The sequence below is a fragment of the Ambystoma mexicanum genome, chromosome 3q (genome assembly GCF_040938575.1).
Source record: "Ambystoma mexicanum isolate Mex_15411 chromosome 3q, UKY_AmexF1_1, whole genome shotgun sequence".
In the NCBI taxonomy this organism is placed as follows: Eukaryota; Metazoa; Chordata; class Amphibia; order Caudata; family Ambystomatidae; genus Ambystoma; species Ambystoma mexicanum.
In genome coordinates this window covers 58,705,733-58,722,714 of record NC_090926.1, presented here as the reverse complement: position 1 = coordinate 58,722,714, position 16,982 = coordinate 58,705,733, and the positions used below count along the sequence as shown (strand labels likewise).

At 47.7% G+C, this 16,982-nt stretch overlaps 1 protein-coding gene across 5 annotated transcripts in view; it reads right to left on the bottom strand.

Moving 5' to 3' along the window:
• EIF3D (eukaryotic translation initiation factor 3 subunit D) overlaps positions 1–16,982 on the bottom strand; it is a 202,473-nt gene that overhangs the window by 94,660 nt on the left and 90,831 nt on the right. For 3 of the 5 annotated variants that reach the window (XM_069653086.1, XM_069653084.1, XM_069653085.1), the window contains 5 exons: positions 16,093–16,205; positions 15,756–15,888; positions 8,963–9,110; positions 8,577–8,707; positions 8,296–8,381 (listed from right to left, as the gene is read on the bottom strand). In XM_069653086.1, the coding sequence (XP_069509187.1) occupies positions 8,296–8,381; positions 8,577–8,707; positions 8,963–9,110; positions 15,756–15,888; positions 16,093–16,205 (611 nt within the window). Of the gene's footprint in view, positions 1–8,295; positions 8,382–8,576; positions 8,708–8,962; positions 9,111–15,755; positions 15,889–16,092; positions 16,209–16,982 lie in introns of all 5 variants that reach the window. The other 2 variants (XM_069653081.1, XM_069653083.1) reach the window with 1 other exon arrangement.

Sequence of the window (16,982 nt, the reverse complement as noted above, 5' to 3'; positions counted from 1 at the left end):
GTTACACAGCACCCTCAGTGCAGTGACACAGGGGTGTCAGTGACCCCCCAGTATAGACTCCATACCCTGGGACTGACTACCGTCTCCCAGGGCATGTAAAGTCACCATTGACTTTACTAGTCTTCAATTCTGAACAGAACCAGTACAAACCATCATATTGTGGACGTACTGGCTGGGGCAATTCAATTGCCCCAGGGTGTGTTAGTCGAGGGGGCACGTCTCCGTCCCCCCTAATCGAGTTTTGGCTGGTGGCAGTGGATACTACTTTTTATATTCAACCGCAAATATTTTCCTATGGGATTTCCGATTGTTCTAGGCTACTACCTTTATTTAATTATTTACGGTAGCCTCGAACATACCGCTGGTTTATTTAATTAATATTAATTCTCCGGTTGGTATTTTTTGCCAAAACTTGATTCTAAAATGGCGTTTGTGTTCTCTTCTGTGACTCCAACCCAAGTCGAGCCCTTTGTTCCACTTTTTGGCAGGCTTCTCCAGAGAAGCCCTCCAAAGTGGCGCCACTCTGTCTGGGGTACTTAGGAGGGGTGGAGGGGAATTGCCTAGGCAACTCAAGTCGCACTCCGTCCTGATTGGACCAAGTGGTGAGCCGGCCGGCTCACCACTTAGCATGTTTGAGTGACAGCTAGGCTGAGTGAATGGGGGTTTTCTGCATAAAAGCAGGGCTTTGGGGACTGGAACTTCAGAAGTCGCCACAGGACCTAAGAATCCGACGAGGGAGAAGCTGAGCCGACCTGCCATGACACCACCCCCGATGGAGCCCTGCTGGACCGTCTCGCCACTTTTCCCAACGACAGAGGAGATCTCCCGCCGGAGAGTCTTCTTCCTTTGACTGGTGGGGATAACCAGTTTCACTGTCTTTTCGCCTTCCCCGACGTACCTCGTGGCCGCCTTGCCTGTGCCAAGCACCCCGGCAACTGGGATACCATGTTTTACCACGACCGCGAACAAAGGTACCACCTTTAACCGGAAAACTCTGCGGCTGGTTTCTTCCCTGGTAGTGCAACGACCTTCATCTTTCCTCCAAGTTGAGATATTCTCTTCCCCTGGCCGACGACGCGACTTGCACCCACTGCCAGGAACAACTGCCACCGCTGGAGGATCCTTCCCACTTAAGGTACAGTGTCCCGCCCGGCTTCCCTTGCTACCGACTGTACGGGGTAGATTTAGCCCCCGGCTTTCGAACCTGGGTTAGCCTGGGACACCCTGGCTAAACTTTCCTAAAGCCTCTCTAAACTCTTTTTGAACCCTCTGCAAGACTTTCAAAGCCTAGTGTAACTGATCTTGGGCGCATTTGTGCTCTGCTCTCCAAGAGTGGGCCCAGCCTATGGACTTTGGCTCACCAGTGACTTTTGCTCTTCTGCCTTGCTAACAGTGTTCCTGAATCTTAGAGTGGTGTACCTTTCCATATTCTGTCTTTTTCCCTCCCTTTCTCACAAACTTATTGGAGTGCCATCTAGTTAACCGCTCACCTCTGTATGAAAATAAGTGGTGTTTTACAGTGACTTATCTGATAAGGAAAAAGGGGTGTATATATTACAATAGTAACTGTGTTTAGAATGTTTTACAATAAGAGTGCTGGAGTGTTTCAAACAGTGCGTTTTTAAATAAATAATTATATACTTTGATACCAAAGCTCTGGTCAGTGTTTGCTTGTGTTAGTGTGTCTGAGTGCCTATTGTGTATACTTTACATACTGCCTAACTCTTCTTGAGGGAAGTCTGACTGCTCAGCCACAGCTACCAGGTAAATCTGGGTGGTACAGACTGCTACCAAGTGGGTTTACTGCCAACACCTGTAGTCTTAAATCTTTTGCAGTGTTCCCTAAGGGAACTGCACAGGTGTCTGCCTAACAATGACCATAGAGAAGCTCAAAGGGACTAAAACCAATTTCATAAGCAAATAGAAGGCATGCAAGTACAAGGTCCCACTTTCTTCTAAGGGGTTCCTCTAAAGCGCCTATAGTTCTATTAAACCTCTCTACCAACCCAATTCCTCTGGGGATGGTAGGTAGTTGAGAAATTGTAAGTCACGCCACAGTTTTCCACATGGCCTGCATGTAGTGGGTTATAACATTTGATCCCCTGTGAGAGAGGACTTCCTTAGGAAAACCTACACTGGTAAAAATAACAAGTAGGGCCTTCGCAACAGCCTGAGCTGTAACAGTCCTGATAGGTATGGCTTCAGGATACCTAGTAGCATGGCCTACTGCAACCAATATAAATCGGTTGCCAAAAGAGTTGAGGGTCTAAGGGACCAACAATGTCAATTCCTACCCTCTCGAAAGGGACTCCCCACCACTGGGAGAGGCACCAAGGGTGCCACATTCTTGGCTCCACTCTTGCCAGATGACTGACAAGTGTGACAGCTCCTACAGAATGCATCTACATCAGACCCCAACTTAGGCCAGTACAAATATAAATAAAGCCTTTCCTTGGTCTTCTTGAAACTCAAGTGACCAGCCAACAGAATCTCATGGGCCAACTGTAGGAACTGTTGTCTGATCTCTAGAGGCACTACAAGTCTCCTGTAGTCCCCTGGGATAGACTAGGTTGGTTCACTGTAGAAGAGGCCATCTTCCCAGTACAACCTATGCTTCCCTGGCTCTTGCCCGTCCAGCTGGGAAGCTGCCTGTTGTCAAAGTCCTTCAAGAGTAGGACACACATTGACCTCTGCTGTAGTATGCCCTACAGGGGCCACCTTTTGCCAGTAAAGACTGCAGCTCCGGATGGTCTTTAGGATCCAGATCACCAACAGGGGGGGAGGGAGGTCTTCTTCCAGCTCTGAACCTTCAGCAGCTGATTCAACCTTTCCTGGTTGTTCCTCGCACTCAGCCTCAGCTGGTGGAGTAGTCACAGGTGTGACTTTGGACAGTTATCTCGAGGATGTCCTTGTTGAAAGCACAGGAGTGCTCTCTTGCTTTTTGTTTGCGGCTTTGGATTTCCCCTTGGTCTCCTTCATCCTAGAAATAGCAGTTAGTAGTTCCTGTGGGCTTGGTGTTATAGATTCTTCTGTAACATCCTCTGGAGTCCCAGTTAAGGTACTCTCTCTGGCCTTCCTCGTTTGCTCCGGTTTCCTTTTGCTGGGAGGGCTGGGGGCGCTTGATACAAAAGAGTTTAAGTTATTCCCCAACAGGACTCTCCCAGGCACCTCACTCTACACACAGGTATCTTGACAGTCATGTTGTTGTACTGGGTGAGAGCTGGTAATCTTTGAAGCATTTGAACAGGGCCTCCAGCAGGTTCAATGAGGCCTTTGGGTGCCTTAGAAACATCCTCTGGTTTGAAAAAAGATTCATCCACCACTGTAATGCTGTCCCCAGTGTCTCTAATGGCAGGGGTCTCCTGACCATTTACAAGTAAACTGTCCTAATATTCTTGTGTTATCTGGAATTGAATTATAAACATCTAAATTCTGCGGTTCCCACAGACCCAGGGACACTAAAGCAACACTGGCAGAGACTCCAATGGGGTCTTCAGCCAGTAACTGAAAGTTTCCACTTACTATTTGTACTTCTCCCTCTGGGGAAAAGGCTAAGGAGACAGTGTGGACCCCTGAAGGTGTGCCCTTCATCTGGTAACCCCTTTCACGTGGTCAGTAGACCCACAGGCATAACATTTTCCAAATGTTTTGACAAATGGGGGTTTCTGCGGACCTCCCTCTGGGTTAGCACCAGAGGTTTCACTAGTCTGATTTGGTTTCCCTTGTGGATTACCCTTTTTCTGTTTGGGGCCCCTCTTCTGGATTGGAGGTATTCAAATTCTCTTTGCCATCTTTCTTTTACAGCTTTCCCATCATCCTTCTTTTGAGTTGCCCAGAATCCTTGCGAGTAGCCCTGTTGGCAACCCACAAGTTAGCAGCCTTTGCTAACTTCTTTGGATCAATTTCCTTAGAGTCAGCCAAGTGCTGTCTCAGCTCAGGAGAGCAGGCATCAAAAATAGATTCCAACAAAAAAAGATTTCTCATTCCTTCAAAAGTGTTAACTCTGTAACCCTTTACCCAACCATCTAAATTCTTCAAACATTCACACACCCAGGTAGCCCAAGGTGCACCATCATGCTTTCCGAGGGCCTCAACCTCTTAAGGTACTGGGAAGGGGTTTTCCCACATCTAGCTATCAAGGCTGGCTTCACATTCTCATACTCCAATCTTCCAAGTTCCCCCGCCTCCATTACAGCATCAGTTGCAACCTAGGGAAGCCTAGACAAAAGGCAAGGAATCAACAGATTCCCTGTGAAACCTTGAATCCAATTGTTCTAGTCAAAAGGCAGCCAACCAATCCAAAATATCAAGTTTCACCTCATGCATACGAACAGCTTCCTTAGGCATGCAAGGTCTCTTAGGACTGGAAGACCTAGACGACTCTGGGAGAGAACCATTTTCAAGAGACTATTTCTTCATTTCAAGAGCATGATACATTTCCATTTCTCTGAGTTTGATTTCTTGAGGTTTACTTTCAGTTTGCATTTGGAGCCTTTTAAACTCTAACTCAGACAAATTCTGGACTCAGTACTGGACCTGGTAGGGTCCCTATGGCTAAAGGTTGAGGCACAAGAGCAGGTAGAGGGGCAGTGGGGCTCACATCGTGAGACTCCTGACTCATCTGGCTCCTCAATAACATTAGAGTTCGACTCTACATCATCATTTTCCTCATCAATATTATACACATTTGAGAGATTAGGGGTTACAGCCCAATTTCTCAGTCTTTGATGTTCCAACAATTCTTCAAGCAATTAATTCTTTCCTTTAACAGGAGGTTCCGATATTTACATATTTCCTTCTGTTGATCTACTGTTAAAATGATCAGGGTTTCCTGTTAGTAGTTATCCATAATAGGCATGATAACATTGCTCTTCTAGTGGTGCTTAGCCTTGTGAAGGTTACTATCTGAACAAAAGTAAAGCATAACGCTCAATGTAACAACTATACAATTTATCCTCACTGCCTGCCACCAGTGTTAGGCAATGTTTGTATGCAGTACCCTCTGGGACCACGACACACACACACACACACACACACACACAACTAGGACTACAGGTGTAAGCAAAACCAACCTTTGGTATAAGTCTGTACCACACAGTTTTTGGTAGCGAGCTGAGCAGCCAGGCTTATCACAAGAGGGAAAGTGAGCTTCTAAGGGTGTTACACAAAGGTCTACAATAGCAAGTATTCAGAGACACTTATACTCAAGGTTTCTTTGTAGAACAATTTATTACACAATCATTTAGAAAGCATTCACTAAAGGAGGCAACCAATCGCACATGATTTTACTACAATACCGATTACTAAGCAGTTGAGCTCCCTTGAAGTCAGAGCAAAATAGCATTGAAATAGGAGCAAAAAGGCCTACGTTTATAAAACGATTATTACAGTTACTCTAAAACAGTGCAAATAGTGGAGTTCACCAGAGGAGTTGATTCAATGCAATAGATTAGTCCATTGACTTTGGCCTAGTGTCTTGTACAAGTAAAAACGGTTCTGGTATTTCAAACGGAAAAGTCTTTACCACGGTTCTTAGAAGTAGCTCATGGAAGAAAGGTTTGTATCTTGGGTCACAAGCTGACTAGGCCTGGAAGTTGCCTAAGTTCCACAAACGTTCGCGGTGAGAGGTAAGTTCTCCGTCAGGTTTTCACAGTACCTTATATTGAAGAAAAAGATGCAGCTGAAGACTTCTGTTCCTGGCAAATCTCGCTGTTCCCGAGCCTCAGTCGTGGGGACAAGAGGGAGGACGTCGGGAGACTCCTGCACTGCACGGGGAAGGATCACAAAGCTGGCAAATCTTCGATTCCGGTTGCTGTTCTTTTCCCTGGTTAAGCCTAACCAGCTTCAAGAATGGTATCCAGGTGGCTTACGCGTGGATTGGTCCCACCAACTCAAAGGAAGAGGTTGTCCTTGAAGGGGCTTCTCTGTCGAGGTGAACTTGGCGATTCAGACCTGCAGCAGGGCTCCACCGGGCAAACCAACGGTCCAGTAGTTGCAGCAGCCGTCCTCTTTCAGCTCGTCTTCGGTTCTTTCGTTCCAGTGGTCGACTGCCTTTCAGTCCAAGAGACTCTCCTTTTAAACAGTTTTCTCCAGTTCATTTCAGCCTAGCTGCCAATCACCCATCAGGGTGGCTGTCCTTGCCAGACAGTCAGCCAGCCAATCATGCCAGAGTGCATTTGGGTCTCCTAGGAGACTAAGCACAGGGAGTTTCCGGCCCCTCCCTCACTTCCTGCCCACCCCAGACACTCGGGCGCCAGAGGCAGTTTTCAGTCCTGAAGCCGCCAAAGGCGTAGGAACAAAGGGACCAAACCTAATTTGGCGTGCAGACAAACTCTAGACAGACCTTTCCAGAAAGAAATGGCGAAAAAAGAAGACCGGGACCCGTTTAAATAAAGGGGGCTCAGACCCCATCTTGAAAAACATGGCTCCCATGATTTTTAGCTACTGGTGTTCGTGGTCGGGAAAAATCATGGTAGTTCGTTGCAAAACCACTGCCACCAGCCATTCTGAGAGGAAAGGGTAGCATTTGACTGCTACATATGAGTATCTAGACACAGGGAATACTAATGGGTCTAGGAATTTAAAAGACTATTAAAGTCAATTTCACTTTACTTACTCTGGGAAACAGTTGTTTATCTGAGAGAAGGTATTTAAACCTTGGGAAAGCCTGAACAGCTTCCCTGTGCCACTGCACTGAGGGTGCTGTGTGACCACATGAAATGATTATGCCTATGGAGTAGGTTAGACTCCATAACCAAATAAAACCGAGGTAAAACATATCTAAATACATTAGAGAGTGGGAAAAAAGGGTCAGACTCTCTCCAGGTACAAAAAAAAAAAATCAAGTCCTCAAAATCCAGCAAAGTTGCTGGGGGTCTCTAAGGTGAAGTGAATTAGCACATTTAAGAGAATTCTCCCTAACAAGCGGCACTTCGCGGTTTCAGCTTCTCGCAAATAGCACCGCTGCGGTTCTCCAATAACTTAATGACTTTCCTCGCATCTTGGGTCCAGCACTCTGGTGAGGTGGCTCAGGTTTCATCAGTCCTGCTTCATGGCAGTCCGGAGGATCTTCCTGGAGCTCAGGTCCGACTTAAAGACACACTCGATTCTGGTGTTCCTCTCCCTGGCAATCGGTTCCTGCAGCAGCAATGGAAGCACAGCCAGCTCCGAGATGATTTCCAGATGAGTGCTTCTTGGGGGTCGATTGGTCCCACTAACTCAAGAGAAGTCGTCCTTTGCAGGGCTTCTCTAGTCGAAGCGAATTCGGAGAGTCAGCAATGCAAGAGGGCTTCACCGGGCAAACCAGCAAGCGTCTCTTTCAAGTTCTTCTTCTGACTCCTTCGTCCATTGGTCGGCTCTGCCTTCCAAGCAAACAACCTTGCCTTTTATGCAGGTTTCTCCCATTCATTTGCAGCATAGCCGTCACAAAGCAGGGTGGCTGTCCTCCAAGGACAGCCAGCCAGCCAATCACCTTTGGGTGCATTCCTGTAACCAAGGAGATTAAGCACAGGGATTTTCGGGCACCTCCCTCACTTTATGCACTTGCCAGACACGCTGGAGCCAGAGGCGGGCTTCACTGGTGAATCCAGCCAACGACAAAACTAACAAATTGACTAAACCTGGTTTGGTGCGCAGAGTCCATCTCAAGAAGGACCCTACCAACAAGAAATGGTGAAGAGAGAAGACTAGGCGATTATGACAAAATGGGCACCCATGGGCGCTTAACTGCAGCTGCAATTGCAGCACGCGGTACAAACACAACGGTAGTAAAAAGTAAACCACTGCCATCAGCCATTAATTGTAGAAAGGTTAACAAACATGTTACATGAGAAACTAGACAAAGTGGATACTAAGTAACCCCCCCCCTCCAGCATCCCATCACAAGATAGTTTGTGCTGGGTCTAGAAAGTTACAATTGTAAGTAAAGTCAATTTCACTTCACTTCTCTTGGAAACAGTAGTTTAACCAAGAGAAGGCATTTAAACCTTTGGGAAATCTGGAAAACTTCCCTGTGTCACTGCACTGAAGGTGCTGTGAGACAATGTAAAAAGATGAGGCCTATTGACAGAAAAATACGAGTGTGAGAAAAAGGTCTCACTCTCTCCAGGATAAAAATGAAAAGCCCTAAAGTCCAGCAAAATAGCTGGGTGTCCCGAAGGTAGAAGGGCATTAGCACATTTATGAGAATTCTCCCCAACAGGTAGCTAGTTGAGGCCTTTTCACAACTTAAGTACCACACACCCTTCAAAAAGAAGCAGGCAACTGTGAGATACACAGAAGTTCAACATATCATACCTGTAGGCCACAGAGGCTACTTCATTCTGGTCTACATCATCCTCTATGAAGGGATTTGGGTTTGGAAACTTGTACTTGTCTTTACTCTGCCAATGAAACAAAAACAAAATGTTCAGACGGACTCATTGGCAGCTCAGTTCTCAGACAGGCAGGAGCTAATCGGCAACCCTTTCAAGAGTATTATTTGTTTGCTGCAGTGTTCGTTACACCTTTCGCCAGTCTACCCACTTTCAGTAAATGTACCTCCTCCCTTCACTAGGTAGCGTTGCTTCTGAGCTCACCATGCGCAGACACTGCTGAGAGAAGTTGTGGTTGATGTAAGTGGCCTCCATGGCCAGGTTCCTGGGTGAATTGAAGGAGTTTACCTCATCCTGGGGAGGCTCATTGGCAGTTTCACTCACAGTGAGGAGGTCTACAAGAAGCAATGAAGGGAGGGGGGTGGGGGATGACAAAGCAAAAGTATAAGTTGACAAAACTCCAGCACAGCTAATGAGTATCAATTTCCTAGATAACAGTCCCTCAGCTTCTCCTTCCACCATTAGAATCTCCACCTTTGTTGCCAACACTAGAGCCTGAGACACCAACCCACAGCACGTTCAAGCAACCACACCATGGCATCACAACCACACATTCCATCATTCATTATATGCATGCACAACATACTCACCAAAGTCAGAGTTGTCTCTCTTGTCGAAAAAGACTTTGGAACCAACTCTCTGCACGACAATATCCCAGGAGTTGACAGATCGAGTGCAGCACATGAGGGTGGCTAAAATGGCATCAGTGGCAAAAACATTGCCCTGTGTCTTCGCCAACTGAAGCAAGAGACAGTTATTATTAACATACCAGCAGAAAGAGGGAACATGGGTTGGCTCATTGGGGAGAAAACTTGAGAAATGTTATGTCCTTCACTGCCATCAACTTCCTCGTAAGAATAAAACTGTGTTCTCTTTTTAAAGAAGGAACTTCAGTGACACTTAGCACTGTGGCATAGTAATCAACAGGAAGGCGTCTACAGAACTGGAGAAGATGCTTTAAAAAATAAAAGTAGCAGCATGTACCCAATACCAGTCTCAAAATTAGTTTACAGGCAATGTATTTTCCTGGACTTGGCTTCAGAAAACTTGCTTCATGATGGAGGCAACATTGTGAAAATGATAAGACATGCATTACTTACCGTAAAAGCATTTCTGATGATTGTATCTGCTTAGATTCACATGCTGTGCATATAGGTCTGACATCCAGTGGTAACCGCAGAGTATTGCATCTTGTTTTTCGGGGACCGAAAGGGGACGTCGGCACTATCCCCCCCATCGTGACGTGTGTAGTACCCAAAATCCCTCACGCGCCAAGGTCCCTCCGATTGTATTTTTTCTGCCATGAGGGAGCCCAAGGCTATAGTGAGTGAGTACATAAAGAGAGAAAGTAGTAAGAAGTCTACGCTTCTTCCACCCCGAGGGGGAATGCAGGGAGGGCGCATGTGAATCTAAGCAGATACAATCATCAGAAATGCTTTTACGGTAAGTAATGCATGTCTTCTGATGCTTGTTAATCTGTTTAGAATCACATGCTGTGCATAGACTAGCGAGCAGTACCCGGAGTTGGAGGTGGGTTGTGAGAAGGAACAGTAGAGAAAAGATGTCTTAGTACTGCTTGTCCCACCTGAGAATCAGACCTAGAATGAGTGTCTAGGCAATATTGTTTTGTAAGGGTGTGTACAGACCTCCCGGTTGCCGCATTGCAAATGGACTCTAGGGGAACATTTGCAATGAATGCTATGGATGCCCCAGTGCCTCGAGTAGATTGTGCTCTAGGCTTGAAGGGCAGTTCTCTTTTTGCAAGAGTGTAACAGTGTGATGCATTTCACAATCCACCTTGAGATTGCTGATTTAGAGACAGGATCCCCTTCTCTACCAGCTGCCACTGAAACAAAGAATTGTTTAGTCTTCCCGAGTGGTTTAGTTCTTTCCATGTAAAACATGACTGCCCTGCGCACGTCTAGTGTGTGAAGGCTTCTTTCGGCATGTTAGGTTTCTGGAAGAACGTGGGTAGTCCGATTGGTTCACATGGAACTTTGAAATAAATTTAGGGAATTGAAGACTAACCCAGTGTCCAACAGATGGGTTAGCTACAACACAATGTGTGAGGGTGAGCAATCGATGGGATTGACGCCCTTGGAATTGCACCAGATGACAAACCGTTTCCATTTGCTGGCATAGCAATAACGTGCATTAGGCTTTCTCGCTTCCCTGAGTAAGTCCATGCATCTGAGGGAGTTGTAGGTGTCCAAACTAGGATCTCAGGGGCCAGGCTGCTAAGTTCAGAGTTTGTGGGCATGGGTGGAGGGTCTCTCCTCTGTCCTGAGACAACATGTTGTACGGGCAGGGCAGTTTGACTGGTGGGGAGAGGGACATCTCCATCAGGTGAGCGAACCAGGGTTGGCGGGCCCACATGGGGGACACCAGTATCATGGCAACTGGTTCCTGGTGCACTATCTTGTTGGGAAGGGGGGAGGGGAAGGGGGGAGGGGATGGGAAGGGGGGAGGGGATGGCAGGGGGGGAGGGGGGGGGGGTTGGGGGGGGGCGTAGACACATTTCCACAACCAAATTATCCAGAGACCGTTCTCCTTGGATCGGTTCTGGGGGTACCTGGAGGCGTAGTCTTGCCATTGGGCGTTCTGAGTAGCGAACAGGTCGATCTCTGGGAAACCCCATTCTGCGAAGACGTTGGACACAATGTCTTCGTGCAGCTGGCATTCGTATTCTTCTGGCATAGGAAAATCTCTGCCGAGTACGTCTGCCAGAAGATCGAGTCCCCCTGGAACATGTTGGGACAACAAAAACATCTTGTGTTTGAGAGCCCATATCCAAATGTTCTGGGACAGCTTGGATAGCCCAGGAGAGCGAGTGCCCCCCTGTCTGTTCAGGTAGTGCATTGCTGCAGTGCTGTCGGTTAGGATCAGCACTGTCTTCCCTTGCAGTTGCCTCTGAAATGTTTTCAATGCTTTGAACACCGCGAGTAGCTCCAGTTAGTTTATATGATTGGACGCTACCCGAGGGGACCACACTCTGTGTGCTGTCGGCTGTAGCAGGTGAGGCCACCCCCCCTCCCCCCACCCCGTGAGAGATGCGTCTGTCGTGAGAGTAGCTTCCACTGCAGGGGTGGTGAAGGTCTTCCCTTTCAAGAGGTTTTCTCTTGACCACCACTGCAGAGAGAGAACAAAGGCTGGCGAGACAACTAACAGATCTTCCCATTGTCCGCTGGCCTGACACCACTGGCTGTTGAGCCACTCTTGCATGGGACACATGCGCAGCCGCGTGTGGGGAACCAAGTGTATATACATGACGCCATCATCCCTAGCAAAGGCATCGCTTTGCGTACCGTCACCTCCGACTGGCTATATATTGAGGAACTTGAGAGCATGTTCTGAACCCTCTGGCTGGAGGGGAAGACGAGGCCGTCTTCTGTCCGAATTAGCGCTCCCAGAATTTGTTTTACTTGGCTGGGGACTAAGCTGGATTTCTTTTCGTTGATTGAAAAACCCAGGCTGAAGGAGATCTACTGTTTTTTTGGGTGTTCGAAAAACAAGCGTCGAACAAGTCTCCCGTAATGAGCCAGTCGTCGAGGTAAGGGTAAACTGGGACTGATAGTCTGCGCAGGTGTGCTGCTGCCACTGCCAGGACTTTGGTAAACACCCTTTGGCGCCGAGGCGATGCCGAAGGGAGTACTTTGAACTGGTAGTGTTTGTCCTGAATCATGAACCTTCAGTATTTTCTGTGCGCTGGCAACATTGAAATATGAAAGTATGCATCTTTCATATCCAATGTTGCCATGAAGTCCCCCCGTTTCAGCAATGGGATCACCTCCTGTAGTGTTACCATGCAAAACTTCTGGGGCTTTATGAACTTTTTCGTTGGGCGCAGGTCTAGAATAGGACGCATGGTGAGATCCTTTTTGGGTACAAGGATGTACACTGAATAGATACCCTAGTTTACCTGAAGAATCGGGACGGCTTCTATAGCGTCCTTTCCCAGCAGAACTTCCACCTCTTGGATGAGGATCTGCAGATAGTCCGGTGAAAGGTGCCGTGATCGCGGCGGTCTGAACTGTGGAGGTCGGACGAATTCCACGCAATAACCGTGGGCGACCGTCTTTAAGACCCACTGGTCTGAAGTTATCCCCTCCCATGCCTTGAGGAAAGATGTTATATCGCCCCCTGACCAGGGAGACATGGGAGGGGACCTGGACTTGGTGGTCATTTCTGACCCGAGGCTGAGACTCCTCTGGGATTGGGGCCTCTGCCTCTACCTTTGCCGCATTTCTGATCCCTTGGGGGGGGTAATAGGTAGGGCTTCCGGATGCTTGATTCGTGTTGAAGTTACCGGTGCCGTAGTTGTTCTGACCGGCATGGGCTTGTCCTCGAAAGGACCGCTGAGAATTATTACCCCTCTGGGAGGAGGGTTTCTGTGTAATTTGGTGCAAAGACCTAATAGTCTTGTGTTCCTTCTTGGCCGTCTCCAACGCTTCATCCACTGCTTTCCCGAAGAGGTTAGTCTCTTCAATGGGTTTGTTAATGAGAGAGGCCTGGGTCTCAGGTCTGAAGCCAGACGTGCGCAGCCATGCGTGTCTTTTTAGAAGAGTACCTTGTGCAAGAGACCTGCTTGCTGTTTCTGCAGTGTCCAGGGTGTTCTTTACCACATTCCGATTAACCAGTTTTCCCTCCGAAACAATTGCGAGAAGCTTTGTTCTGGCTGGTTTAGGAACCTCCTGGAGCCCTTCTTGGAGCAAGTTCCATTGGGCATCAGCATAGCTTGCTAATAGTGTAGTATTATTAGCAACCTGAGTGGTGTATGCAGCTGCTGACGTGACACGTTTGCCCAGGGCATACAACCTTTTAACACCTTGTCCGGTGGCGATTCTCCCGTGGCAAGGGGTACCCCTGTCCTCTTTCGAGTGGTAGTCATGACCAGTGAGTTCGGGATGGCGTACCCTTTGATATACGGTGAGTCGGTAGGAGAAGGCCGAAATAATTTTTCGACTCTTGGGTTCACTGCCCGTGTCTGAGCAGGTGTAACCAAAGATGGAGCTTTCCGTCTCCGAACAGAGTTAAGGAGGGGGATGGATTGACTCGCTGGAGGTTTTTCTTTAATAATATTCTCCACGAAATCCTGCTCTGTTACCGCCTCTTGAGTGGCAATTTTGAAGAATTCTGCCGCTTTTTTCAAGATGGAGTTGAAAGCCATTTGGCCATCCACAGGGGAGGCCTGGCGAGCCGGAGTGGACAGAGGAGAATCCAGGACCAAAATATCAGAGTCCTGATCTTGTTGTGTCCAAGGGTTTTCCCCTTCCTGTTGGGTCTCCTCCGAGTTGTCTATCGTGTCCTATTGATCCTCCTCAGTTTGAGAAAGGACGCATCTTCTTCCTCATTATAGATATCTCTATAGGTATCCATATGGATGAAGTCTTGTTGGGAAACCTGAGACTGATCTATTTGAACTTGGGCGTTAGGGTCTACCTGTGCTCTTCTCGGGGGCGGATGATCTGAAGAGGCAATGATCCGTTCCAGCCGATCCATACAACCTTCAAACTTTTCCGTAGTCCATTAAGATGACCCGAACAGGCCGGCACGAGGAGAAGTGACATTCTCTGCACTTTGGCATTGACGGGAACCTCTAAGGGTGTCGGAGAGAGTCTCTTGACTAGCTACGTAAATCCCATCGGAATCAGGAACATAATCCGCTGAAAACTTTTCTGGGGATTGACCCATAATCCTTGGCAGAACCGGGATAAGACCCACAGCCGCTGCGATCCTTCCGATGCTACTTTGGATAGTCACGGAATCGTCGAGAGACAAAGGCTGCAATGATTTGTCGGTAGCAGAAAGACCGTCCGTGCCACCAGGAGGTTTAGCGGACCGGTTTCCGGGTAGAGGCCTAGTCTTTTATTTTGGGCCTATAGAGGCCTTGGAACTCGAAGCGTCGTGCTCCCGACCTCCGACATGTGTAGGATTAGAAGTAGCACCCTTGTTCTTTTTTATTTGCCCAGTCGCCATGCACTGCTGCAAATGCGTGGAAGGCCGTGGATCAGAGCAATCCGACGAAGATTTTGGCGGCCCCGTTGGCGCTTTCACCTTTTTCGGCGCAACCATCGAAATTGCCATAGGGGTTGTGTGCTTAATGTTACGGTGCGATTGTACGCCCCTGTCGCCGGGTGTGGTCCCTGTAGCAAGACCAGATTCCAGCCTTGAAGGGTCAGGGACACAGGCGTGGCGGACCTAGAAGTGTCCACCTCAAGGTCTACAACATCCGCATTGGACGTTTGGTCATCCGAAGTATCCCTGTCACTTTCGGCTGGTGGGGAGGGCTCCACGCGTGACATGCCGTACGCGGCCCACCGCTTTACACGGCGCTCCTTAAGGGTCTTGGGCCCAAGGAGTTTGCATGCCGCACACTGCTTCTCGTCGTGCTCTAGGTGGAGACAGGCGTTATACGTCCTGTGCTCGTCCTTCCAAGGATATCTGACCCTACACTTAGGGCAGAATCTAAAGGGATTCCTTTCCATAGCAAAAGGGAAGGATGACCAGACCAAAAGGGAAAGAAGGAAAGACATACTAAAACAATATGGCCACCCTGACCCCACTCCCTACTGTATAGGTTGGCCAGAGGGCCCGACCATGTGGACAATCCGGCCGCCGGATCTTAGGCGCCGGAATCCACAGCCGTAGACTATTCCCCCGTAGTCTTTGTCGAAGATGTTCTTATTGGCGAAGTGACTTAACAGGGAATAAAACGACAATTCGGTAAAGGTAAACAATGTCTCTAGTAAGAGCTCTGCTATAGGGCGACCAGTTATCTGGGCGAAAAAAAAACAATCTCAGGGACCTCGGCGCGTTGGGGATTTTGGGTACAACACACGTCACAATAGGGATAGTGTTACAGACACGCCTATGCCGACGTCCCCTTTCGGTCCCCGAAAGACAAGATGCAATACTCCGCGGTTACCACTGGATGTCGGACCATATGCACAGCATGTGAATCTAAGCAGATTAACAAGCATCCGAAATCTATTTATAATGTGCTCTATTCAGGGGGGGGAGGGGGGACCATCCCAAAAACACATATTGATTAATTTAAGGACGATTACTCTAATCTGAACGCACATAGTACAAATGACAGACCTTGTGTGTTGAGAAATTAACCAATCTTGTAGATTCAGCTGCAAGAGTCAGCTTGCAAAGAATAGATAGGAGTCTAGTAGACGAGAGGGAGCAAGCAGTCAGGATGTTAGTTAGACTGACGTGGAAGGGGGTTCAGCGTGAACCAGTTCAGGTAACAGCAGTCTAGTCAATGTATGGCTGCGGGGCTGGTGAGGCGGCACACGGTCGAAGGCACATGAGACTGCAGTTGGGCAGTCACAGTCTCTATGGTGGGTTGCCAACAGATTCCGTACCAGTCCTTACCTTTCGGATAACTGGATCATCTGTGGTTGTAACTGTGTGAAAGATTCTTTTGATGCTCTTCAATGGCTTTTCATTTCTGGTGGTGATTCGGTCAAAGGCTTTATCATAGTATTCCAGGGCACCACAGCACTCACTAAGAAAAAACAGAAGTTATTCTATGGATACCTGCTGTGCACACACCTTGATAAAACGCACCCCATGATGTGATCAAAAATCTGTGCTGAACACCGCGTTTGGGATGCAATTCTTTAAAAAAAAATGCCTTCCACATCCGCATCTCATCCCTCCCCCACCCCACTAGATAAGATATCTAAAATAGGCTGCGGGTCCAACTCACATGTCTTGGGGCTCCGACACTTCAACATATCTCATCTTCATCAGTCGAGGAAAGTCCATTTCTTCCTTCACCTCCCAGTCACTACGCACCTCCACTGAGGAATCCCGGGGCTTCTGCTGGGATCAAGACAAGTTAGAGATGATACATCACATGGTTTAGAAAATTCTACCCATTCCTCAGGTTATCCAGTTATTCAAAAGAGAATGACAAATGAATACTACCCTCTGACCTGCAGCCCTTTGTCAGAAAGGCCACTGTCAGGAGGATAAAAGGGACTTTCCCAAAACAATGTTCACAGATTTTACCTTAACAGCGCCTTCATAACAAAACTGCAGTATGAATGGAGTGTTCCTATATATAAAGAGGTTAGGTTTCCTAGGTAAATAAACCTATTGAATGCCTTTACACATCAGATCATTACTGTTCAACCTTTATTCAGTCTTATATCGGTTTGCATACATGTGTGCGGTTAACTGTACTAATAGTTTTAGGGAGAATTCTCATGTCTGTGCCAATTCCCTTCTACCTTAGAGACAACCCCCCCCCCCCAGGTCTTTTGCTGGACTTTAGGACTTGTAATTTTTATCCTGGAGTGAGCAAGACCTTTTTTCCACTCCCTCAAGTAGCTCTCTGATTTGGACTCTGTTTCTTTTGTTTTCGGAGCCTGACAAACTCCATGGGCATCTTTTTGCATTGTGACACAGCACCTACAGTGCAGTGTCAATGAAGTCCTTTGTATTTCTGTTAAGGTTTAAATACCTTCTCTTCGATAAACTACTGTTTCCAAGAACAGTAAAGTGAAACGGACTTCACTTAACTTTTTCTCCCAGCACACACCATCTTATGTGGATGTTGGGGGGTTACTTAGTACCCCCTTTGTCTACCTTCTC